This window comes from Amblyraja radiata, chromosome 26, assembly GCF_010909765.2.
Source record: "Amblyraja radiata isolate CabotCenter1 chromosome 26, sAmbRad1.1.pri, whole genome shotgun sequence".
Lineage (NCBI taxonomy): Eukaryota > Metazoa > Chordata > Chondrichthyes > Rajiformes > Rajidae > Amblyraja > Amblyraja radiata.
Genome location: NC_045981.1, coordinates 17,019,110 through 17,045,939, shown reverse-complemented (window position 1 = coordinate 17,045,939; position 26,830 = coordinate 17,019,110). Strand labels below are relative to the sequence as shown.

Genomic DNA, 26,830 nt, shown 5'->3' with positions numbered 1-26,830 from the left:
ACCACTTGCCACATCTTCCCATCTCCTCCCCTGTCTGCTTTCCGCAGAGACCGCTCCCCCCGTAACTCCATGGTCAATTCGTCCCTTCCCACCCGATAAATACAAACTGGCTAGTCATTACATGTATCTGAAAATGACCAGGGATAAATGCTGTAGATGTCAGCTGCTCTACATCGGTGAGACCAAGCATAGGCTTGGCGATCGCTTCGCCGAACACCTCCGCGCGGTTCGCAATAACCAACCTGATCTCCTGGTGGCTCAGCACTTCAACTCCCCCTCCCATTCCGAATCCGACCTTTCTGTCCTGGGCCTCCTCCATGGCCAGAGTGAGGACCACCGTAAATTGGAGGAGCAGCATCTCATATTTCGCTTGGGTAGTTTGCACCTCAGCGGTATGAACATTGACCTCTAATTTCAGATAGTCCCCACTTTCTCCTCCCCTTCTCAACTCTCCCGCAGCCCACTGGCTCCTCCTCTTCCTTTCTTCTTCCCGCCCCCCCACCCTCACATCAGTCTGAAGAAGGGTTTAGACCCAAAACGTTGCCTATTTCCTTCGCTCCATAGATGCTGCCTCACCCGCTGAGTTTCTCCAGTATTTTTGTCTACTCTCTGACATATCTTCCCTTCTCTTCCTATTCTGTTCCCTTTGTGACTTCATGCTCTATTCCATTCCCACTAACCAACCCTTCCTTACTAACAATTTCACCCATGCATCCACAGGTAATGCAATACCCTCCTAATGTCCGGGGACCAAATCAGTAATTCCAGGATCACTGGAACAGGCCTTCAGCAGAAAACCTCCTTTCCATTCACTATGTTGACCTTCAGCAGTCAGAACCTAATTCTCCCACTCCCATTCTGACCTGTGTCTAGCCTAAATTGCCCCAATAAAGCCCAACCCAAGTGCAAGGAGCAGTACCTTATCTTCTGATTAGAAATGCTGTAGCCCTTGGGACTCTTGTTAAATTCAACAATTTCGGATAACCATATTTTCAGATACATGTAATGACTAGCCAGTTCGTATTTATCATAATTTAGCTAATATCCACTAATCCAGGCATCATTCTGGGAAACCGCCTCTGCACATGTTCCAAAGCCTCCACATCCTTACTGTATCCTTCCTTACTGGCAACCAGATTCCAAATTCGGTGTAACAAATTCCGATAATGCTGCATCATGACTTCCTGGCAATTACACTCAATGTTTCGACAAATGAAGTGCAAGCATACGATATGCTTTCTTTACCACTCTAGCTACTTGTGTTGTCACTTTCAGGAAGTTATGGATTTGGACCCTAAGGTCCACCTGTAAATCAAATGCAGCTTCTTTTGTTCCATATTGTTTCTCTAATTGCCCTAATTTATCTACTAAAGGGCCTGTCCCACGAGCATGCGACTCCATGCGGCAAGCGCGACCTAACGTGGTCGCTTGAGCCGTACGGCCTCGCGGGGCCGGTCCCACTTCGATCGCTGGAGCCGTATGGAGTTGTGCGGAGCTGGTCCCGACATCGCGCGGGGCTCCGAAAAACTGACCCTTTCAAAAATTCCGTGCAGCAACGGCCTGCCAGCCCGCAGCCGCCTCAACGCTGTACGCACCGCCTCGACGGGTGTGCGCAGCGTCTTGACGCCGTACGTCACGCGCGGACTTCGCTCGAACTTCACTTCACTCACTCGATCTCCGCGCGGCCCCTGCTTCCGGTTTGGTCGCACTCGCCGCATGCTGATGGGACCGGCCCTGTACGGGGATCACTCGACCTCTGCGCGGCCCCCAGTTGTCCTGTCACGGGAAATTCAGCATAATTGCTCATTGTGTTTTTATTCATCTGAGAATATGCCTAAAGTGTGGGTGCTATGTTTTTACATTGTGTTACTTGTATGTACTTGTTAAGAAAAATAGTGCATTTGGATGAAAGTCAATTTTGATTTGGTTATAAATATTGAATTTTAAAATGGAGATGTACTAATTTATTGTTCCCCAGAATGAGAAATTAGCCACCAGATTTTGGCATGGTTCCTATATTTCTCCAATGTCCAAAGTAATCCTTCGATCAATCTGACGCCTTCCAGAGGGTCGCTGAGAAGCCGAGGCCGAAGCCTTGAGTTAATCATTTGAAATAGACCAAATCCTCAGTGACCATTTAAGCCCCTTCAGTCAAGTGCGCACCTATTTAAATGAGGCTCTCATAATATTATTTAATGCTAGATTGTTTGATACGGAATGCAGGTGAACATTCAGCTCCATAGTTTGTTATTACAGAGTAGGATATTTGGCAAGCTCTTGCTTTATGATTGCAAGTTTCTTTTTATGTCTGTTGATCAACAAAACACCTACTTCTTTGTGGATAAAGCCTCTGCAGCATTAGTGTATAATGTAAGCAATAAGAAATCGGGATTTTATGTGTAAAGGATAAAAGAAGGATGGAATGAATACAATGTCCAGTTTTTATAGCAAAAAAAATATCCCACCTAACATAACTGTAAAGCAGAAAAGATAGATTGATAACAGAAGTTTCGGAACAGTTTGTTTTTCAAGTATCAAGGGTTTTCTTGCATCCAGAACAGGAGTGTGAGGAGTTTCGGAAGTGTGCTCCAAATATCTTAGTCACATTTAAGCTTTTGATTTAATGGCTTTTTTTTTCTAGCGAGCTAAGCATTTTAACTGTAAATTTGAGAACTATATGGAGAATGAAGAGTCTGCAGCTGTGAGCTAACTTTTCAGCATCTCATTTCAAATCCCTGTGACACTTGATGATTCTTATGATTTCTAATGGTTAAAATGACGCTCTGCTGATGCCACATCAGTTCCAACGAATTAAAAGTTCTTTATATCTTCAATCCTCTAGTGTTCTTTCCAATACAACCACCAAGATTTTAAGGGTCATAAATTATTTTCCAGAATTATTATGAAATGGTAAATTTTTCCCTCAATTAAGATAAAATATTCAATTTATACAAAGTGGTCCATCCTGTAACATATAAAGAAAAAGCAATAAACTTGGGTAAATTGAATTGATTAACATTCTTAAATCTCAAAACCACTTTTTAAAATAAGATCATTTGATAGCTTGTATCAGGTATTAAGTATATTAAATGTCTTTGCATTTCATTATATTTAAAAGAACATCTTGTATAAAGACAATACCAATTGGGATTGCAAGACATATATCATCAAATTCTGATCAAAATGTCTGTTTACAATGATTTCAATGAGACATTTGCAATGTGATCCAAGCAAACCTAAATCCTTTTCAGGTATTTCTTTGTATACCTTTTTGTAATTTCCTGCAGTTTGGTTTATCTGAACACGAATCTTTACCCACGAAATGGCAAATAAACTTTGCTTCGTGTGATATTCTTTATAAAACAAATAGTAATTTGTTGGATTGAGAATAAGTAGTGTCTGAGATTAAATAAGACCAAGTTGAGGAAGTTGGCAGGATAGATAAGGGATACCCTTACCAGGAATCATGCATTCCATTATGGTGGTGTATGACTATGTTTTCATGCGAGGCTTTGAAATTGATCCTGTAAACTTTCTGATTTCTTCAGGTCTGTTTGTAAGAGGTCTTCAGGCACATCCTGGACAATGTTGATATTTTGTTTTAATTCCATTTGCTTATCAGTTTCCAGAGGTTGCTTCTGACATGACCATCTTTTAGATGGCTGAACTAATGCAAGAAAGAATGCACCCACACTCATACCAATACCACAGAATAAGAAAGCAGATCCATAATTCTGACCTGTTACATCCACAAGCCAACCTGAAAAGACAAAACAAAATCTAACTGTAAACTTTTACACGTATATTTTTCCAATACTTTAGATGATATTTCAGATATAAAAATTTAGATATGCCCTATTAAAATTTAGAGCAGTAAATCTTGTCCTGAAATTTATTATATTTCAATTGAGAAGCATAGCCATCATATAAAGGTGCAACTGCATTACACTGAAATTTCAGGTTGAAATCTAAAGCCATGAAGGCAGATTATGATGAAAATTTAATGAAATAACATGAGTACAATGCTAAATAAAGTGAATAAATTTGACATGCATCAATTTAAAAGGGATTGCAAGAAAACTGGCAGAAATATCTGAATTCCATTTCCATACAGTTATTATTTTATTTATAAAAATTCACTTTATGATTTTTTTTGGGATAATCCCATTGATTTATGGAGTACTTCTCTTTGATTTTGGAAACTTTTTTGCTATAACAGATAACACACTACTCTCTGGGCATAGAAATACATAGTATCAGAATTCATACCATCTATTTTCTCTAGCCTTTATTTTACAGAACTTTATTTAATCTCCCAGGAATTCACCCCTTTATTATATTGAAGAATGGCTGAAAATAAAACAAAAAAGTCTTGGTTCTTGCTAGGAAGTCTAACTATTGAATCTAGATAATGTGCAAATGAGCAATAGTCTGTGTAATCTATAAAGCAACACTATAGATCTAAGCTTTATGTATTTAATGGGAAATAAAAATATAGGGTTTGTTTTTAATGATATTGTTAATCATGAATTCAATTAATTTAAGCAATAACTAAAAAAAATAATTCTGAGACCCTCATTGAAATATTTGATCACTGAGATACTAATTTGCTATTGAAGTTTAGATGTTGCCATCATATATTACCGACTTTCTGTTGGAGAAAATTCCCATTCGACTTCCAAATATCAGTTACTGCATGGGGGCACAGTAACGCTATTAATTCAGCTGCCTCAGAGCTCCAGTGTTCTAGCTTTGACTCTGACCTCCTTTGCTCTGGCTTTCTCCCATATCTCAAGAACTTGCTAGTTGGGATAAATTACCCCTAGTGTCTGGTGGAAGAATCGGTGGGAGGAAAGATGTATTGACGTGGGAGAGACTTGGTTGTAGGAAACCGAGTCAGTTAATGTGATTGTTTAGAGATTCATCATAGACTTGATTAGCCAAATAACACTTTTTATAAATTGAGATGTTTGAAGAGCCAATGGATAGTTAGTTTGTCTAACATTCAAAAATTGGAAATCAACTCATGGATGGCTGGTTCGTTAGCAAACAAACTTCATTAGCACTGATTCCAGTAATATGCAGTTAAAAGTAATAGTTGCATATTTGCAGTTCATGCTGGAGTTTAACAACTGGTCTACATTATACAATTTGCAAAGCATGCTTCACAACAAGGTTCAGTTTTTAAAATAAGGTGGACATTGTTAATCAAAACTTTACTGGATCTGTAAACTTCAAACTTGCATTGTGCAGTTTTTAATCACTTTTCATTGTAAGGACAACTCTACATTGTTTTCTGATATGGGCACTATAATATTGTCCCAAATAGCTTTTTCATTGGACTATATTCCATGCAGCCTTGTATCACTTTCAGTTGTTTTAAACCTGTTATACAATGTCGATGACAAAAAAAAACCAAATACCTCCAATTGGTGGGCCAGCAAGTCCTGAAAAGCTCTGTATAAAGACGTAAATTCCAATAGCAGATGATATCTTCTCAACTCCAACCACATCGGCCTCTGCCAACATGGGAATGTGGGAACAAGCCACAGTACCAAATAAAAATCCATATAACATGCTGCATGTCACAAGGCTCCAGAACCCTTTTATCAATGGAAAGCATAACAGCACTAGACTCAGTAGGCTCACACAAATCAGTTCTATGTAAATCTTCCATATGGGTAGTTTGTTTAGGACCCAGCCCATTGACAGTCTGCCAAACACCTCCATAATTGCCATTGCTGATAGCATGTATGCTGCCCATTCATTGATACCCAGTCTAATGCTAAGGGGAATGACGTAGAGTTGAGGTGCAAAGAATCCCAAAGTGCCAAATAGTCCAAAAAGTGCATAAAAGATAAAGCTTTTGTTTTTTAGAATTGAAAAGTCAAGCAACTTTGGTTGATGCTGTGGTTTTTGTTTCTTGCTTGAAAGCATCTTAAGATTTTCTTTACGAATATCATCTGTTTTACATTTCTTGCTATTATCTAAAGGATCACATGAGGTAGATAAAGATTCCACTCCTGAATCTACAGAGTCTACGGAGATACGAGTTTCTTCATTCTCCAGCATGTACTTTGTTTCTATAACCACATCTACTGGTTCTTCTTCTGTTCTTCGGATAACAATTGGCCGAAGTAGTGCTCCACAAACAATGATGTTTAGCTGCAATGCACCAATGATGAGGAGACAGTTTTTCCACCCAAGATGGTTCTTCAGTAATGTGAAAGCTGGAGAACAGAATATTATGATGATTTATTATAAAATGCACGAATACAGGAACAGTGGGCCATTAATCCCCTCAATCCAAATCTGCCACTCAAGTAGATCAAGGTTTATTGTATGTGCTACTTTCATTTCCCCAGGTATTCAACCACAATAATTTCTTAAATTAAGGCTCTCATATAAGGTACATCATGCTAGACATCCAATTTCTTTGACTCATTTGTGATCTATTGTATAAAAAATATGGAGCTGCCAATCACCATAATTGTGCTCATTAACATGAGAAAAATTATGTTATGTAAATTATGTTATGTAAAAAACAGGAAAAATTAAAAAATTTGATTTATTCTTTTTTTTTTGCTGGTGGATAATGTGAAGGACAAAGGGAGATCTAGGAACAACGGGTGTATAAAGTTTGATTCTTTGGATAATGAAGAGTGAAATAGGTTGCAGCTTGGTTTCTAGCTTTCAATTTTCTTGCATGCACCAAGGCCACGTCCTAGAAACCTGTTAACTGCCAAGGGAATCTACAATTATTATCAGCAAAGGAAACAGTCATCTTAACTGAAACAAACCATAATTACATACACATTGACGAAGATAGCTGCAGAGATGTAACAGAGCAAACAAAATTTGAAAGAGATAAATGACAAAGATGATTGCCCATGGCAGGATGAAAGAAACCAAGGATGTGCAAGAAAGTAGAATAGGTGAAACAAAGGGATGGTTAGAAATGACAGAAATGAAGGGTTAAACACCTACAGGATTTGAACACAACTTTTAAATGACACAGCAGGAACATTCGAGATTCCAAAGGTGGTGTTTTTCAAGAAACCATTCAGAAATACAGGTATTCTATTGTTTCTGTTCTGTATTCCTGTGATTGGAGGAAAGATTCTATCAATCACATCAAATCCATTCTCATCAAATGGAGAGGGTAGAAGTAGGTTTTGAATCTATCTACAGATTTTTTTTCAATGATTTGTTTTCCGGAAGGTTTCCTGTTTCACACCTTGTAATGAAACCGTGGATCTGTTCTTTCTAGTTCCAAAGTGGATATACTTGCAATTCCCCACACAATCACATTTGCCATAACCTAGTATCACTGGAATACCTGAGCAAACAAATTTGTAAGAGATATCTGACCAATGTTGATTGTCAATAGTGGGGTGAAGGAAATCAGGGGGTATTCAGTTTCAAATTTTTGCTCCATACAAATTAATATGCTACCAATTTAGCTAACAGAATGTGAGCTTCACTGGAAAAACTTGTGGGTATAATTTTTCAAATTTCTGTCTTGTATTTTGTTAATGGTGAAATGGCTTCCGGAATCATGAGGTGAGCCACTCACTGCTGATTACCCAGCCCTCAACTTGTGCTTGTTTATACTGTTAATTCAAGTGAGCTTGTTAGTTGATGATCCTTGCCTGCATAAAATATCTTGACTGAAGTGTCAGCACTTTCTTCATCAACTTTTTAATTATCATTCATATTTTCTGACAGCTGGCAAACTATTTTCAGTGCAGATGATTAACTGGCTTCAGTAAATACTGCAAATTCAGTTTTATACAAATACTAGTCCGTCATAAACTTTGATAAATCAATCAATATTGTCGACATGTAAAAATGGTGGTGGTGGCTGCAATGGCTATGCAGCTAGTCCTACAACAATTCTGATTTAGTTATATGTAAGAAGCCTTGCTCCGTTACCTCAATCGAGAGGACTAAAGAATACTTATTGCATGAATCACCATTTTTATTTTTACTTTAACTATGTTTCCCAAAACCTATAATAGGAAAATTAGGTCTAGAATTCATTAGCAGGTTTATAATGTCAATTTTGACACTTACCAGGTGCAAAAGTGAAAATAGCGAAACACTCCCCTGTGGATGCCACAGCCATAACAAGAGAACGATATTTTTCAAAATAGAGGGAGAGGACCGTGACACTGGGTAGGAAGCTGAGACAGAAACCTATTCCTGTTTTGAAAAGGAGATAAAACTTTATTGATAAACTAGCCAAGAAAAATCTTAAATGCATATATAATTATGAAACCATTTTATTGTAAGTGGTAATGGTAACTATTATTGTTGATTCACGGTGCTGAGCAGTGCTACAATACCAAAATTAAGTCACAAGGTAATAAGGAAATCTTATTCCATCATGTAAATCAGTTATAGGATATTTCCATAAATTTTCATTTTTGGCCACAGCCTACCTCAATAGGACAAAACACCATAGGTTTAGGGTGTATAAAATCATGAGAGGAATAGATCGGGTAGATGCCCAGGTTAGGTGAATCGAGGACCAGAGGACACAGGTTTAAGGTGAAGGGGAAAAGATTTAATAGGAATCTGAGGTGTAACCTTTTCACACAAAGGGTGGTGGATATATGTAACAAGCTACCAGAGGAGGTAGTTGAGGCTGGGACTATCCCAACGTTTAAGAAACAGACAAGTACATGGACAGGAGAGGTTTGGAGGGATATGGACCAAAGGCGGGCAGGTGGGACTAGTGTAGTTGGGACATGCTGGTCCATGTGAGCAAGTTGGGCCGAAGGGCCTGATTCCACACTGTATCACGCTATGACAAATCCTAATGATTAGCATTGAATTTATTATTGTATTATAGCTCCTGATTGGGAGTAAAGTTAAATTAGGTTTCTTAAGGGCCTGTCCCACTGTACAAGGTAATTCAAGAGTTCTCCTGAGTTTTCCCCTGATTCGAACTTGGAGAATATCTGTAGCGGGTCCGTAGGAGTTCGTGGATGTCTCATAGCGGCTCGTACGAGTAAAGGTAGGTACTCGGGAAATCCGGTAAACTCGTGTCGTTTTTTCAACACGGTGAAAAATGTCCACGAGAAAAAAAAACTTGTGGTTTAAAAAATGGTTACTTTTTACTCGTACGAGCCGCTACGAGACATCCACGAACTCCTACGGACCCGCTACGGACATTCTCCGATTTCGAATCAGGGGAAAACTCAGGAGAACTCTTGAATTACCTCGTACAGTGGGACAGGCCCTTTATTGTCAAATGCACCGAGGTACAGTGAACAGCTTTGTTTTGCATGCTATTCAAACATCAGATGTACCATACATAGATACAATCAGTTCAAACTCAATTACAATATAGCCTAGGGGAAGATAAAGAGTGCAGAATAAAGTTCTCAGCATTGTTGCACATCAGCTTTTGCTGAATAGATCAAAACTATTTCCCGTTTCCACTCGCTTGCGGAAAGGGCTTGGTTGGTAACAAGGAACATTTATTGTGACTCATCATCGGGCTTGCTAAAATAGTAAGTGTTAAAACAGTTAAGTGTCACAGGAACTGTAACTTATATATATATATATATATATATATACATATACATATATATATATATACATATACATACACATACATATACATACATATACATATACATACATATACATACATATATATACATATATATAGATATATACATATACATATATATAGATATATAGATATACATATATAGATATACACATATATATATATATATATATATATATATATACACATATATACATATATATGTGTGTGGTAACCTGTCTTTTATAGGTTACTATGAATGAAAACAAGTATTTCCAGTCACAATTCTTTTCAGATTAGGAATTGGACCATAATGCCAACCGAGAAGCTGCATCATTTGAGCACATAGCAACTACTCTGCTGTTGACTTCCTGAACCTACAAAGTGTGATGAACTCATCGCAGGCCATTGTAGGCTCGTTACTTCCTTTTTATGGTGTTACCATAAGGCTGGAAGTATTGTCAGGGATGTCTTTCCCTTTTCTCTCGTCTACTCTCTGTGAGAAGATACAGGAGTTTAAAAGTCCAGATGTCCAAATTTAAGTACAGCTTCTTCTCCCTTCCCCTCTGCTATAAAATACCTGAATCAATCACCTCTCGCACAATCCCTTCACTGAGGTGCTGCTATGCATACTTACTCTTAACTGTACCTCATTCGGTTATTCCTTTAAGGTACTTTAACATTTTTTTGCACTACTTCAAATTGAACTGCAATCTTGCACCAATCTGCTGTTTTGCACTTGCATTTATCATAACTGTACATCTATGGTTTACTCTGATCTTCATGTGACCAAAGAATTTCATTGAATCATAGTGTATATGATGATAAACTAATCTGAACCTGGACAATAGCAGTCCAGTTTTGTTCTCCCAGAACAAATCAAGATCGCTTTGAGACATCATTTAATAGATTAATGGCAGCAACTTAAAAAAGTTGCCTTGCTGTTTGGCCTCTAAATTTCCATGCCTTTTTCATTCGGGGGGATATGGGCTCATACAAGTTCATTTTCACATGGCCATTTTAAAATGGCTAAGCAAGGAACCTGGACTGAGACCAAAGACGAAGGATGAAATCAGATGTTAAGAAATGATAGCTGTTGGATGAATTTACAAGAAGTATAAATAAACTATATCTTTGAGAAAGCAACAAAAAAACAAGGATCGCTTTGTCCTGTTGAAGGGCATTGTGGAAAACAATGATAAATGGATTTAACCATGACATTGAATGGGAGAATGTGCAAACAGAAGCAAGTTTTAAATAGAAGAATCGTAAGCAAAAAAGTCCACTGGATTGAATGATGGGTGGAACTTAATGATATGAAGAATTATATGAAATATGTTTCCAGCCAGGAGGCAGAGCAGAGCAGCAGTGAGAAGGATTAAAAGAACGGTTTAAGAACCGCTTGAGGTAATGAGGCATGGCAGAGTAGAAGAAGGAAGGTTTAAAAGCAATACTCGATTGGTCATTGAGGGTCCTGGCAGCTTATAAGCGAAGGCAGAGCTGAGCAGCCAATTTGGAGCAGCTGTTTTGGGAGAGACTGTTTTGAGATCCAAGTGGATCTATAGGCTAAGTGGCTTTGGATTGAGAGGCTTCGGCCATGGGGCTAAGCAGAGGATAGTGGCAAGATGAGGTCTTTTATTTGTAACTTTACTTTAAGTGATGGCTATGGTATGCTACTCTTGTAAAATGGGGGAAAATTGAGGAAACATCCAGTGTCCCTGAGGACTAAACCTGTGGGAAGTTAGTCCAACTGCAGCTCCTGACTGAGCAAGAGGGAACTGGAGCTGCCGCCAAGACTTCATGGATATGTGCTTTAGAGAGGTGGTCACAACTGAAGTGCAAACAAATAGCAGCTGGGCTACCTCCAGAAAGTGTAAAGGGAGTAGGCAGAGAATTCCATGTGGCCATTCTTTACAAAAAAGATCCTGGTGCCAGGATCCAGCATAGCCAGTCTGCAGGACATCCTCAAGGGGGCGGGGCAAGAGCCAGAGGTCATTGGTAACAACGACCAGCGTAGGAAAAAGGATGAGATGCTGCGGAGTGAATAAAAAATGTTAAAAAAACATGACCTCGAGGGTAGTAATCTATGGATTAGTCCCAATGCCACGTCCTAGTGAGGTCAAGAAAAGGATAGGCCAGATGAATATGTGGTTGAGGAGCTAGTCAGGGGGGGCAAGGTTTCAAGTATTTGGATCATTAGGATCTCTTCTGGGGCAGGTGACCTTTACATGGGCAATAGGTTGCACCTGAACTGTAGGGGGACCAATGTCCTGGGAGGGAGATTTGCTTGCGCAACGTGGGAGGATTTAACCTAGTTTAGCAGAAAAGATAAAAAGTTGTGGCAAATGCTGTAGCGAAGAGAACAAAGTGGTGCATGTGAAAGGGAGAGGGAGTGGTTTTTGCTGTGCATATGTTACAACACTATCCAACACACAGTAGGGAAAATTTACACTTATATCAAGCCAATTTACTTACAAACCTGTACGTCTTTGGAGTATGGGAGGAAACTGAAGATCTCGGAGAAAACTCATGCAGCTCACGGGGAGAACGTACAAGCTCCGTACAGACAGCACCCATAGTCGGGATCAAACCTGGGTCGCTGTAAGGCAGCAACTCTACTGCTGTGCCACTGCCACACAGGGGTAACATTTTCACACAAAGGGTGGTGGGTGTATGGAATGAGCTGACAGAGGAGGTAGTTGAGGCAGGGACTATCACAACATTTAAGAAACATGCAGGTAAATGAATAGAACAGGTTTGGAGGGATATGGGCCAAACGCGGGCAGGTGGGACTAGTGTAGATGGGACATGTTGGTCGGTGTGAGCAAGTTGGGCCAAAGGGCCTGTTTCCACACTGTATCACTCTGACTCCAAGTAAGGCGGATGATCTCTGGGCGTGGGTTAGATCGCGGGACTGGAATATTGTAGCCTTAACAGAAACACTGCTGAGAGAAGCGCAGCTCAATATTCCAGGGTATTGATGCTACAGGCGTGATAGAGTTGCAGATAAGAGAAAAGGGGACAAAATGTGTAGGAAAGAACTGCAGATGCTAGTTTAAACCAAGGTAGACCCAAAATGCTGGAGTAATGCAGGACAGGCAGCATCTCTGGAGAGAAGGAATGGGTGACATTTCAGGTCGAGATCCAGAGGTCTACCTTCAAAGAGAAGAGAGGGTTGCCTAATCGATCAGAAAGGATATTGGGGATGCTTTGAGAGGATATTCTTGGGGGATAGTCCAGTGAGGTTATAATGGGGAAAATTCAGAAACAGAAAAATCACTGATGGGATGGCATGATAGCCCCACTCCCTCCCAAACAACCAACGTGAATTAGAGGAGCAGATATGTTGGGAGATCTGTAAAAATAGAGTAATATCTAGTGGGGGATTTCAACTTCTCTATTATTGACTGGATCTGTGAAAGTTAGTGCGGTTATTCTCCATCTTATTTAGCTTATTTAGTTATATTTGCTATTAACCTCCATTTTGTACACAGCATGCTGGTAACAGTTGAAAATATTGGCATATTAGAAGGCTGCAAAAGCCTGTGAATGCTGAACACAGAGCTTGTAACCCATCGGCTAAAAAGATCAATAATGACTAAACAGTGTTTGTAATGGTTGACTCTAGGTAAGTCAATAAAATCAATCTGAATGTACTGGAAAGGCCGTTGTGGCATTGGCGTATGGCCTGGTTCAACCCGCACAGGTTTCCCAGGGTTGTGTCTCTGGCAAACCTGGCATTGGGAAACAATTTGCAGTATTTCTTTTGTTAGCCGCGGATGCCACCATGTGGCTTTACAATTTGCTAACAGATCTCCCTTAGTGTAAAAGGCCAGGACAGGATGGATATTGTTAAATGTATCCAAAAAAGCTTCCTTAATAGAGAGACGCTTTATGACATACGACACATACTTCCTTTTAGGGAACGAGGTTGGCCAAGTGCTGAAATGTCAGTGGGGAACCTTTTCACTCAGAGTAATCCGTGTCTCACACTTCTTTGTTCTGCAAAGGTTTGCCAGGGGAATCTCTGGAAGCCGATACAATTACGAATTTCAAAAGACATTTGAAATCTTCTAGTATTTAGAACAATATGTGCCAAATGTGGGCAAATGGGACTAGCCTACAATGACAACTTAGTTGGCATGGGCCAAAGGGCCTGTTTTCATAGCTTATGACTCTACGAATAGAAAGAATACAAATCCCCAGGATTTAAAAAATAATAGTGGGCTTCTAACTGCACGGTAACAGAGATTAGGTAATTTTGAACATGGGCAAGTAGATTTAAGGGTAGGGATTTGCTTGCTGAGAGATGGAGTTAGCTGGAAAAAGATTCCATCTTTTATTTATTGGCTGTTTCTAAAATACAATTCATACATTTGCTGATTTGTAATTTTAAATATTAGAATATATTGCATTAATGACGATTAATATGAAAGCAGAATTAGCGACCTGCAATATAGGACAACAGTTTTCTTAACCATAGTTGTGTTTTCAAATGAGCACTATTCCTTGTCTCTTTACCCAACCCATTCCTTGAAAGCAGAAACAAGATCAAGAATCCGCCAAAAAAAAATTGTTCAGTGATTGGAAGTATATTCCAAATTGATGTCTTTTACCAACTTTCTACAACTTAAGATTGACCAAAATTTGGATGCATGTTGTACTGCAATAGGAAACATTGTATGTGGTTAATGTAAATGAGTAAAATATTATGTTAAATAAAAATAAAGTGAAACAAACAAGTTAAATATAAAGTATAACAATAATTTCACATTTATGGCATTTTCAATATTTTTTTAAATGTACACTGTTCACCACCACAAAATTGTGATTATCACTGGAGTTGTAATGGGAGTAAATACAAACATTTTGAAATTAAATGTGTATTGAATGGGTAGCAAAGGTTTACTTGGTTTAGGTCAATTAAATATCTTTGTGGAATAAAAAGTTGAAATTGGTAATTACCTGATACTAATCCAATGGCAATGTACATATCTACAATTGTCCGTGCAAACGATGCAGCCATCATTCCCAAACTAACAAGAAGTCCACCCAGCATTACTACTGGGCGATAACCAAAGTGATTACTTAGTACTGTGGAAAGTGGCGCTGTAAAGAAAGGAAAACGTTGTCAATTCAACTTTCTGCTTAATTTCAGTATAGATAATTCTTTAACAGTTTAAACTCCCAAGTTTCTACAATTATATAGAATGTACACATCGTTTTCTATTCAATGTTTGTGTGTATAAATGTGTTAATATTCTGGTTTAAGTTGCAAATGTCTGAATTATTTACATGAACCTTTCTTGTATTCATATGCTCTGAGACATTATCGTGATGCTTTCCTGCAGCTTTGTTAGTGCTATGTTGTAAATATGACCCAATGCAAAATACAAGCTTATGAAAGACGATCAACATCTTTCAGTCATAAGTTTCAAAGATTCACAAGGGACAGCAATAAGTAAATGCAAAAATAAACTAGATTTCAGCAAAATCTAGATACAATACAGAGCATAGGCTCATGGCAAATGCACGAAAATTTTAATTGAGAATTTATAAAATATCCAATTGAAATAGGAAAACATGTATTGATGTAATTAAATTACGTTTTTGTCTCATTAAATTAGGTCTGTTTGAAATGAGCACTAAATTGGATGGCATTAGTGTAAGATGTAGGCCTCTCATGGATGGATTATAGCAATCAGAACAGTTTGTGATAGGTATAAGAAGTGCCATTCAATATTAAAAATAATTTTGTCACCATTAAAGTAATGGTATCAATTGTGACCTAGCACTACCTCCTTTTGTTTGGAAATGGCGTGAGTTGCTTCTGGAAATGGTCCTTTTGGTTGGAAACATTGGGTCAACAAATGGATTAATTGCACTGTACAAAAGATGCAATAAAGTACGAAAAGGATGTACAGGCAAAATAATGTATAGAGATTCAGTTGCAGATTAGTGAAATGCTATTTCATGAGGGATTAAATGATTATTCCAAAATAATTGAATTATTTTACCTTGGAATCCCTGTAACAATTTAGAGTTTCACATTTGACAGTTTATATGAAGGTAACAGATATTAGCACAATTTAAAAAAAAACAAGCATGTGCTCATTACCACTGTTCAAATCAATGTTATGAAAACATTTTTTGTCTAAATGTAGTTACTTTTTACTATGCATTCTGACTGACACGATTTCCACCTCTAACAATAACCATTGCACTCTGATGTATTACAGAAAGGTTAAAACTATGTAATAAGTAAATTTTCTCGTACACTGTGGACGGCTTCATTGTAGTCATGTAAAGTCGTTCCGCTAACTGAATAGCATATGACAAAAGCTTTTCGCTGTATCTCAATACACAAGACAATAAACTAAACAAACTAACTAAAAGATGGGGATCACCGTCAGTCAGATGCCATTGGTTTAAAACTGAATTGTCTGCATTCAAATAAATTGGTTAAATGCCCTTCATCACTATTGTCCTATTTCATGAAACCTGTGTTCACTACAGTAGGTGATTACCAAGTTGGAGACACATCTGTGGGACAGATTATTACAGATACTTGAACCCAGGTAATCTGACAGAACATTTTAGGAATATTTTTAAGACATATTCAGTGTTGCCTAATTTCAGTTACAAATAATCACATTATTATTACAAAGCCTGGAGTGATCTGAATTATTGAGTTTGATTACAGAATTTAGAGAACAACATTTTGTAAAGAGCGGTGAAATGTAGTTTCATGTAGATGTATTGTTGCACAGAAATTATCCTCCAAGACTAGACGACCATATTGTGGATTCTAACAAGTCTTGGACTATTAATATTATACTTGGGTCGAAAAATTTGGGTATGGCAATTTTATGGTGTGGATGTCCAAGAAATTACTCCCATGTCAAAATTGAGAAATCATGGCACAACAAAGGCAGTCACAGAATTGAAGATTGGATTGACAGGGGCCGATGCAAATAAACTGGGAAGATGACCAAGAATTGCAAGAAGTCTTGGGTGGGATGGAACCAGCTGGACCAACTCTATCATTGACACGGTTTACCTTAACAAACTTCTTACCCAAACTAAAACAAAAGTGCAGCATTATAGGTTGTGAACTTTAAATAACCTACTTGTCTCTGCCGATTATTGGAAAACCTCCACTTAAATGGACCTGCTTATGTTATTGCAGTGAAGTATAATCAACCAACAGGTTTTGACCATGTGGTTTGACAAATGTAGTTAATACTTATACACCTAAATCTTTATTTTCAAGCACCACATATTAATGTTCTTCCATTACAACAAATCAGTGTCTATTTCCTTTGTGTCTATAACCTGAAAATAGCCCCCAGTTAATGTCAAGGTTACCCTCGAATTTCATGTCTTATTATAACAAGCACAAATGTAAAATTGGGTATAAGACAAAAACAATTAGAGCCCGAAGGAAATATGTATTTGAAACTTGTTTAACCAACATTCATGCCCATTACACACATGGTCAACAGCCAGTAGTTGGGTGAATTTCAATTATGAAATCAAAATGTAATGCAGTTCACATGGAGAATATTTTATAACATTCATAATTATAATAAAATCTGTTTATGGGCGTGTGAACATTTAGCTATAATGTAGCTAAAAATAGCTATAATTTGAAGAGAATTTCCCAGCAAGTTTAATTACAGGGAATTAGCATACAATATTCCATGGACCAATACTTTTATGCAGGGAGATTAGTTTAGGCAGCAAGTTTATGACTTGAATGCAAGTTTCTCATGGATGAGCAACAAATGAGCATGGATGAGCAACAAATTTCAACTATGCCAACTTTCAAAAAGATAAATGTCATTGTAAATGACACCAGATCAGTAAGGGTGCCATCGCATTTCTGTTTAGCTTGTGGTGTCTTTCAGTTGTTCAGGTGTTTCGTTGTTTTACTCAACAGGTTCTTATTATTTGTACATCTTGCAGTTTAGTAATGCTGCAAATTTTAATATTTAAAGATGCAAGTTATATTAAATGATGGATTATTTAATGAGGTGTCTTTAAAAGTGAGCTACAGATTTTTAATCAAGCATCATCTGAAGAATTAATACTAAGCCCCGTCTCAGCAAATTGATTGGAAAACCAAGTTCTTGGCTTCAGCTAAGGGTGCGGAAATGGTAATGTGAGGTTCACCAGTCCGTCTTTAATTCCATGCAGCCAGCACACCAATTTAGTGGTCAACATGCTCCATTCCAAGAATTGAATTACCCAATGGTACTAACAATGTGGTTCACCAGCTGGCTCCATCAGCAGGGGCCAAATATTTTGAGTAGCTACATCCAGTTAAAACCAGGTCTGTACTGGTATAAGGAAACTGCAGGAGGTGTATCTAACATAAAAAACAGTGTATGCAGGGAGAGATCTCACAATGTTTGACCCCTAGAATTTATTATGCTGCTCCAGAGATTCTGTTACAGGAGGTGCAAGATCAGAGAGAGGTTCCGAATCGTCAACGCACCCAGAAAGGTCCCCAGATACACATTTAGTAGGCAATAGGAATGAAAATCTAAAACTTGTAAATCTTGGAATGTTAAATAGGCAGTTGGCATTGGTGGTCTATGATAGAATTATAACCCAAGGATTTGGATGTTTGAAACCAACCTGGCACCAATGATTGATTAGTTGGAATTCCCAGCCAACTTATTCCACATCAGTGAGCTGAAGATAACATCGGGCTGATGTTGTGGCTTCTGTTGCTGTGTGCAACAACAGAAACCACCCAGTATCTGCTACACAGAAGATTAGCATGCTATCTTTGAAGGTCATTGTTGCTATGCAAACTGAGACTTGCTATCGTGGCTATGGGATATTGTGTAAAGATAATTCCAAGTGTCACTGGCACCCAGTGGGTGGCTAGGATGCTGAAGCACTATTTTGTGGCAGTCGTTCAGTGGACCTCTTTACTGGTACCACTCAGCTCTCCAAATCCAGATTGCCAGTGCTAATGATGACATTGCATGTTCTGTTGTAGAGCTATCTATTCGCAACATTTCACGGTTATTTTTCCAAGTCTATCACCTAGCTTCTTCAACCAAAGGTTAGCAGTCTTTCAATAGTTGCTTGATCAGTAGATCACCACGATGTAAGTGCACTAAGGCAAGCACATTCACATGAAAGACAAGCATCAAAAGAATACATATATTCTAAAGTGATCTTGGTATTCAACTTGGATTAATTTCATTTACAAATTTCTTTCTAACATTTGTTTCAGAATGCCTTTTGTTTTGTCACTGACTGGCACTTCGTAACAATGAAATGAAGGAAAGTGAATTGTTAGTCTTAAGTAACTAGAGAATTGGGCTTGTAGTTACTGTTAATGTTCTTGGATGATCTTTTCAACAACAGATTGGGCTAGCAGAGTTTGCTAGATTGACTGCCTCTTCCTGCATATTTCAGCCTCTCACCATTTAGCTGGTGTCAAGGGTTGACCTCCCATGGTGACAGGGTTTTGCAGACTGCCATTCAACTTGATGTGTGCTCTGACAGGAGCTCCAGGGCACCTCTGGAGCAGTGGACAGGGGAAGTGCTGTTTCTGCATTGCAACTACCTTTGCTCAGATTTTGTGTGGCAGCATGAGTTTCATTGAGTGTGTGGTGTACAGTAGTTATCAGCAGTGTTATCAATGGATCAACTGGTAACAACTGACAGCAGAATGCTAAATGTTGCAAATATTTCCATGACATTTGATGTCAGGGGAAAGTCCGATGACGCGTGTCTCATCTGTCCTGGGTTATGCAACTTTAGACTATGAGATGGAACAACAGCAAATAGTAACAGCAGCTAAAATCAATTAATTCACAACTAATCTGTAATTAATAAATCATTCCTTAAAGGAGTACTGGCTAGGTCTTTCCTGGGGAGGGTCTGTGATCACCAAAGTGGCAGCATGGCATCAAATCAGCATTGCACAGCTTGACATCCTGATCTATCATGCTAATAAACTCACCAATAATAGCATCCAAAAAGATTTACTCCATGGATCTGACTGTTATCCCACCTTTGTTTATGTTCAAAAAGCAATATTAGTGCCCCTTCTTTTGCATCAATTGATCAGCAATGATTGAATGACAGAGTAGACCTGATGGGCCGAATGGCCTAATTCTGCTCCAATAACATGAAAATCAATGGTGTTCACAATGCTGTCTACGTGCCAATATTAAAAAACTCACAAAATATCATATTTAGTCTGATTAGTAATTATTACTTTCAGTTTAGCCAGAGAGAGAAATTCCACATTAGTTTTCCACATTAATTAAAATTTGTTTTAATTTAAATCTTTTATGGATCGTAGACAATGAAGCAAGATTTTTTAACACAAATTTTGTTTTCTTGAAATAAAAATAATTTGTTGGTGTTCAGAATTTGTAAGCACCTTGGGTGTTTTCTGTGCTCATCTATAGATGGATTTTGTTAACAGCTTGGAAACCTATGTAAAATTAAAACCAATATTATAAAATACAGGTAAAATGTCTAATTTCAGACATGCAAAAAGATGTTTTATGCGATAGGGCAATGCACGTTTGCAACAGTCATAACTAATTGGCAGAACAGAATTCCAAATAGAGCAAGAATAAATATATTTGAGGATGGCATTTTGTCCTGATTTCTATTTCATTTTTTAAAAATCACATCTGTGCCCTTAAAAGATTTTAGTGGTCTTCACTGTTCTTTGCATAAGTTTCATTATGAATTTTGCAATATCAGTCATTGATTTACCTTTCATAAGTGAAAATATATCCCGCTCTTTTATGTTCCTTAACAATTTAAACAGTGACCTCTAGAGAGTCATATAGCACATGACAGGCCCTTAAACCCTGCAAATCTGTGTTAACCATCAAGCACCCATTACATTAAACCCTTTTTCCCCCTGCATATATCCTCATTAATTACCCCTCAGATCCTACCATTTGCCAACACAACAGAGCAATCCACAGCGGCCAATTAACCTAACAACCCACACATTTTTGGGATGTGGAAGGAAGCTGGAACTCCCGGAGGAAACTCATGCTCTCATGAGAAGAATATGCAAACTCCACACAGACAGCATCAGAGGTCAAGGTTGAACATGGCTGGAACTATGGGGCAGCGGCTCTACTAGTTTTGCCACTAACAACATCTACCTTGCTGCCTCCTTTAGGGGCGGAAAACCCGGGGGGCTTGGCCCCGTTTTGAGAGGTGGGGGACATCCCCCCACAGGTTTTTGTAATCCGGATTTTAAAACCCGGTGAAATCTCCGGTTTCCGTGAGACAGTCAATGGGGGCGGGACATTGTGATTCAGTGCGATCATTGGAGGAGGGAGTGGAGTGGGGGGGGGGGGTGTGGGACTGAGGATAGAGTGCGATGATTGGAGGAGGTAGACGCGGCACAGACCTGCGCCTCATCCACAGCCAGGATCGATCCCGGCCAGCTCTCCGGCGCTGCCCTTTCCCCACCCGAGTGCCCCCCCTCCACCACGGGTGGCCAGAGAGGTCGGGAGTCAGATGGGAGTTTTACCCCCAGGCCCAAAGCCAGCGCAGAGAAGCAGCGCTAAACCCAGCTCAACTCTGCCTGTCCCGCCAGGTTAACCTGCCTGGACTTGCGGGAAATATGGCCAGCGCAGCGAAGCCGCGCTGGTGTCCTGTCAGTCCAGGCAGGGCTGTAGGTTAACCCGGCGAGACTGGCAGAGTTGAGCTGCATTTAGCGCTGGATTGAGCCTCCGAAGCCTCGCGTGCGCGCGTGTGTGTGTGTGTGAGTGCGCATGTGCGTGCGGCCGCCAAAAGATTGTGTGTCCCCTGTCCCCTCCATATTTTGATAGCTATTTCCTTGCCTGGCCTCCTATACAATGCTGAAAGTTTCTCAGTAAGGAGTGCCTTGTGTTTCACTGATCAGAATTGTACTCATTGTTTAAAATTTATCGTTTAAAAATCCTTCCTCATTGTTTAGTGCTACTTAGTATTGATTGGTTATGCTGAGCACTTCGATTATTAAGATCCATGTCCTGGGTCAAGTATCCATAACACACTGAATGAAATTCTTCTATCTGCCAATAGTCCCTTTCTTCTGAGAGTAATTATGGTTGTTCAGTCTCAGTTCTTTAATACTCTTTAATACTGAGGAATTGGAAATTAGGCCCCTGCCTGTTAGATGTAGACCAACAAAGCACTATGTGTTTTGAATTATTCAGTGAACTCAGCTAACACTTCTCCAGGGCCCAGACACTTCAAGGAGCTGAACTGAAGTTTATTAACACAAAAGCTTCAAATGACCACCCATCTACTCCCACTTTAACGTTTAGGAAGGAACTGCAGATGCTGGTTTAAATCGAAGATAGACACTAAATGCTGGAATAACTCAGTGGGACAGGCAGCATTTCTGGAAAGAAGGAATGGATGACGTTTCGGGTCTAGACTCTTCTTCAGACTGATGTCAGGGGAGTGGGAGGTACATAGATAAGTAAGTGTAAGGTGTGAAAACATGACAAAGGGAATGGAGATCAAGGAAAATGTAGAACAGATCATTGTTAGTTGGGAGAAGGTAACAACAAAGCAAACTTACTGTCACCAGTCTTACTGTCGACTACATTTTATCACCAGTCTTACTGTCTCTGACTACATTTTATCTACATTACATTACATCGGGGAGACCAAGCGTAGGTTGGGCGATCGTTTCGCCGAACACCTCCGCTCAGTCCGCAAAAACCTACCTGAGCTCCCGGTGGCTCAGCACTTCAACTCCCCCTCCCATTCCCAATCCGACCTCTCTGTCCTGGGTCTCCTCCATTGCCAGAGTGAGCAACAGCGGAAATTGGAGGAACAGCACCTCATATTCCGTCTGGGGACCTTGCGTCCTTATGGCATTAACATTGAATTCTCCCAATTTTGCTAGCCCTTGCTGTCTCCTCCCCTTCCTTAACCCTCTAGCTGTCTCCTCCCACCCTCCCATCCGCCCGCCCTCGGGCTCCTCCCCCTCCTCCCCTTTTCCTTCTTTCTCCCACCCCCTATCAGTCTGAAGAAGGGTTTCGGCCCGAAACGTCGCCCATTTCCTTCGCTCCATAGATGCTGCTGCACCCGCTGAGTTTCCCCAGCAATTTTGTGTACCTTCGATATTCCAGCATCTGCAGTTCCCTTTTGTACATTTTATCTCTGTTTGCTTTGTTGTTACCTTTTCCCAACTAACAATGATGTGTTCTACATGTTCCTTGATCTCCATTTCCTTTGTCCTGTTTTCACACCTTGCGCTTCCTTATCTACACTCTTCCTTATCTATGTACCTCCAACTCCCCTGACATCAATCTGAAGAAGGGTCTAGACCCGAAACGACACCCATTCCTTCCCTCCAGAGATGCTGTCTGCCCCGCTGAGTTACTCCAGCATTTTGTGTCTACTCCCACTTTAAAATCCTTAGATAGCATAGACCAAATTCGGCATTTGTAGAGGAGCAACAAAATAAGTTAGGAGAGAGCAATAAGAGTTAGGATAGTTCCAAACTGGACCATACCAGGAAGATAACTAGCTAACAGATGAAGAGTAAATACAGCTACATATTCTCTTCTGGATGAGAGGCTTGGATTTAAAAAAAAACATATGTAGGTTAGAGTAGTGAGAAAACCTTAATTCTCTCAATCACAACTACTACAATTTGAATTAATAATGTATTATGAATTGTAAAATAAAAAAGAGCAAGTTATTTACTCTGCCATTCTAAACTTTTATTAAAGAAAGCAGGATTATATCCATGTTATTAGAGCACCTTATTTTGGGTCATTTTATTACTGATGAATGCTATCAAGATTTTTATGCTGTTTTAGACATACAATTGTGAATTGGAATGTAATTTTGAAAGATGTATAGATAACAGGTTACTGAATTGTAAATTCTGCTGGCTGTTTCCTAGTATGCAGAAGTTTAGCAAAGTCTGGCCCTAATCAGAGAGGTGTAGGAAGGAACTGCAGATGCAGATAAGACACAAAATACTGGAGTATTTAGGCGGGACAGTCAGCATCTCTGAACAGAAAGAATGTATAACGTTTCGGGTCGACACCCTTCTTCAAATCCTTCTTTCACAAGAAGAAGGAAGAAAAACATGTTTATGTTTGTACGCACACAATCTCACACACGCACACACACCCCGCCACTCACGCACAACTCCTAGCAGCCAGTTGCACAGCAGCATTGTTAGGACTCTGGGACCAGATCAGCTCTCCACCCTCTCTTCTGGCGTAGAGTAAGTGGCACGGGGGACCTAGAGGGAAGGGGATGAAAATAAACTTTTGGCAGAGGGGGAAGAAAAGAATAAGAGAAAAACAGAACATTAGTTCGGTTGTCGTCAATGCGTCTAGTGCAAAAATGGTACACATTTCAATCTAGTTTATAGGGTGGACCGATTAAAACATAAACATGTGTAATAAGGACATTTGGAACAAGTCTGATCATCAGAATTAAGACAAGGATCACCTCTACCCATGTGAATGGCACAACAGACTTGAGGGCCTGAAAGACCTACTCATATGTTCTGTTCAGTTCAAATTAATGTCATATATTACTAGGGGAAGTCAAAGGGTCTTTCACTTCCCCAACCTCCAGCCAAATTATGCTCCAAGACCACAATTGTGGGACCACAATTAAATTAAGTAAAAAAGGTTTATACCAAAGCACATTATCTTTTCAACTATAAAATTATGTTGTACAATAGAGTACTACCTTCACCCCCACCTACTACCCCTCCCTCACACAACAATCATTTCAATGGTTACGGAATTTGCTGCATGAAACCTAATTCCTTGAGGATGAAAAAACCTTCTAAAAATGTCATGCTTTATCAGGTAGCAATTACAGATATTTTAAAAAGTTGTAATGAGTTTGAGTCAATAATTTTTTTAAACCCCTGGAATTTCTAGAGCAAAATTTATAAAGCAATGAGATACAATTTAATAACACTAAATATTCACCGATTCCAAAATTTCTGATTTTCATTATTTCAGAGATTGCAAATCAAACTGCACTTTCTAATCATTGCGAAGGTCTCAGAGATCAATATAATGCTACCTGCCCTTATACAGAAATCGGGAGAAAGGCAAATGAAAAGAGGTTACCTTTCTCTACTGCGCCTTCAGCTGCTATATAAATCCCATCCATTATTATTTATTATTATTATTAACTACAGCATCACAATTCCACCTTGGATGGTCAACGTACATAGGTCTGGTTTCTCTTAGTAACTGACTCAGCAGTTTGTTAGTGCCTCTTAAAAATGATACCAATTTGAATTGTGACTTCAAACTAATGCTTGCCAAATTTGGCTAAGCAATTGCTGAAGTGAATATTTTGAGGGTGGGGGGCTTGAGCAGAGGTCTTTACAACATTGATGTAGTAAGCTCCTGGTAAGTCGGTTCAGAAACATTTTAAGCATAGGCTGAGATCCTGAACTTGACCACCTCCTCTTCCTGAATTTGCCATTACAGCAATGTAAATGATCTATGCTACTTATTTCTGCAAATATCCAATGACTCAACCAAAGTTATTCGTTTGATTTTTACAACTGACTTTGCCCTCTCCTGCTCCCCAACACACGCACACACACACTTTTTCATCAATCCTTTGCAAAAGAAAAAAATGAGCAGAACATGAAAGTCCACTCTATAACTAAATTGTTCTAAATGTTTGCAAACCGTACTCGCTGAATGGCAGCAAAGTAGAAAATTGCACAGTACATCATGCAATACTTGGATCTGGCTTGCTGTACTGTGTCCATCGATTAAAAAACATGAAGGATTAGAACTTACAATAATTCAACTCTGACTTCCATTTTATGAATTCAGCTCAGCCAGAATAATTGCATTGATTCTATTTCTGTTCTTGACATTTTTCTAGTGGTTCATTGGGTACTGTACTGGTACACAGAAGTTTGTTCAGTCTTCTCTTTGTCTGGCAGTGTTGACGTTTGTTAACGTTTCATTTTAACAGGATTCAGCAGATGCTTTTGTGACCTAAATTCTTGAGCCGAAGCAGAGTAAGTGAATGTTTAGCAGGCACTAGCTGAAATCTGTTTTGCTGTGGGAAAGAGATTTAAAAAAAATCTTATGTTTGTAAATAGTCTTGGCAATGCTTAAATCATTTTAATATCATTGGACTAAATTCATAAGGCATTTTCATCCGACGCCATTCACATGACACAAAGCCAAGTTAACCAATACAGATCAATGCAAAGGGAGAATTGCAAGCATTCCTAACCAAGTATCTTTTGTAATATTTTCCTCAGCCAAGCTAAACTTCAAGCTGCATTTCACCACAATGTTCTCAAATGGAATCAACGAGTATATTGAAATCTAAAAGCTCTAATCCGGTTTAACATGAAGTTTTACTTCAACTTATTCTTGGACATTGGACATTGGACATAAACCTGAATTAGGATGAGAACTGTTTCTCTTGCTTGTGGAGATGGTAAATTATGCATTATGAGTAAACAGCAACATTGTGTATTGTATTGGTATCTGAAATTTACAGCCTGGGACTATTTATGAATGAACTGACGAGAATCAACAAAAGAGTGGAGTTTTGAAGACGTTAAAGAATGCATGTTTTAATGCACAAAAGACAAACTGGTATGGTGAACTAGCTCTGTAAATAACTTGTCATAATAAAACTGCATGTAAAAATTGAAATTTACATCATCATCTGTCAATCCCATTTATGGTCATTATGATTTATCGGTCTTCAAATTCAGATATGAAAAATAATATCTGAATTGGAAGATTTTTTGTTGCATTCAACAATTTCTCTGTTGGGCTCCTGAATTTGATAAAAACAGGCATGTACTGCCGAAAGTGACAGTGACCCGATTTTGAGGGATATTTTCACTTCTTTTAAAAGAAACCTGCCATCAAGCCAATAGGATTGGTTTTAACTTGTTACATATTTTTAATTAATTTGTCAGAAAAAACAATTTACGCTTATTGCAGCTAAGGAAATGATTGAGTATAGAGAAACCATAGCAGACTAAAGGGAGCAAATGCAAGAAAAATAGTTTGGAGACAGTGAAACTTGCCAATCACTTATTTTTGGTGAATGATTTGTTTAAATGTCTTGGTCGGTAAAGTTAGTGGAGCACTGACCTTGGCTAGCAAAGCAACTTTCTAGCTGTATTTTGAATACATTTTGTAATTACGTGAGGAAATGAATTCCTGCATCTCCAGTGGTATAAACTCAAGGTTATGTAAAAATGGCTGGCTGACAAATAACATTTTCCTC

At 38.9% G+C, this 26,830-nt stretch overlaps 1 protein-coding gene across 7 annotated transcripts in view; it reads right to left on the bottom strand.

The window, feature by feature from the left end:
• Positions 1-3,090: 3,090 nt before the first annotated feature.
• Positions 3,091-26,830, bottom strand: part of slc16a6 (solute carrier family 16 member 6) — a 41,786-nt gene continuing 18,046 nt past the window's right edge. For 2 of the 7 annotated variants that reach the window (XM_033044333.1, XM_033044334.1), the window contains 4 exons: positions 14,528-14,671; positions 8,077-8,205; positions 5,424-6,230; positions 3,091-3,760 (listed from right to left, as the gene is read on the bottom strand). In XM_033044333.1, the coding sequence (XP_032900224.1) occupies positions 3,501-3,760; positions 5,424-6,230; positions 8,077-8,205; positions 14,528-14,671 (1,340 nt within the window). In that variant the 3' untranslated portion in view covers positions 3,091-3,500. Of the gene's footprint in view, positions 3,761-5,423; positions 6,231-8,076; positions 8,206-14,527; positions 14,672-23,722; positions 23,851-25,365; positions 25,604-26,830 lie in introns of those variants that run through there. The other 5 variants (XM_033044336.1, XM_033044337.1, XM_033044338.1 and 2 more) reach the window with 5 other exon arrangements.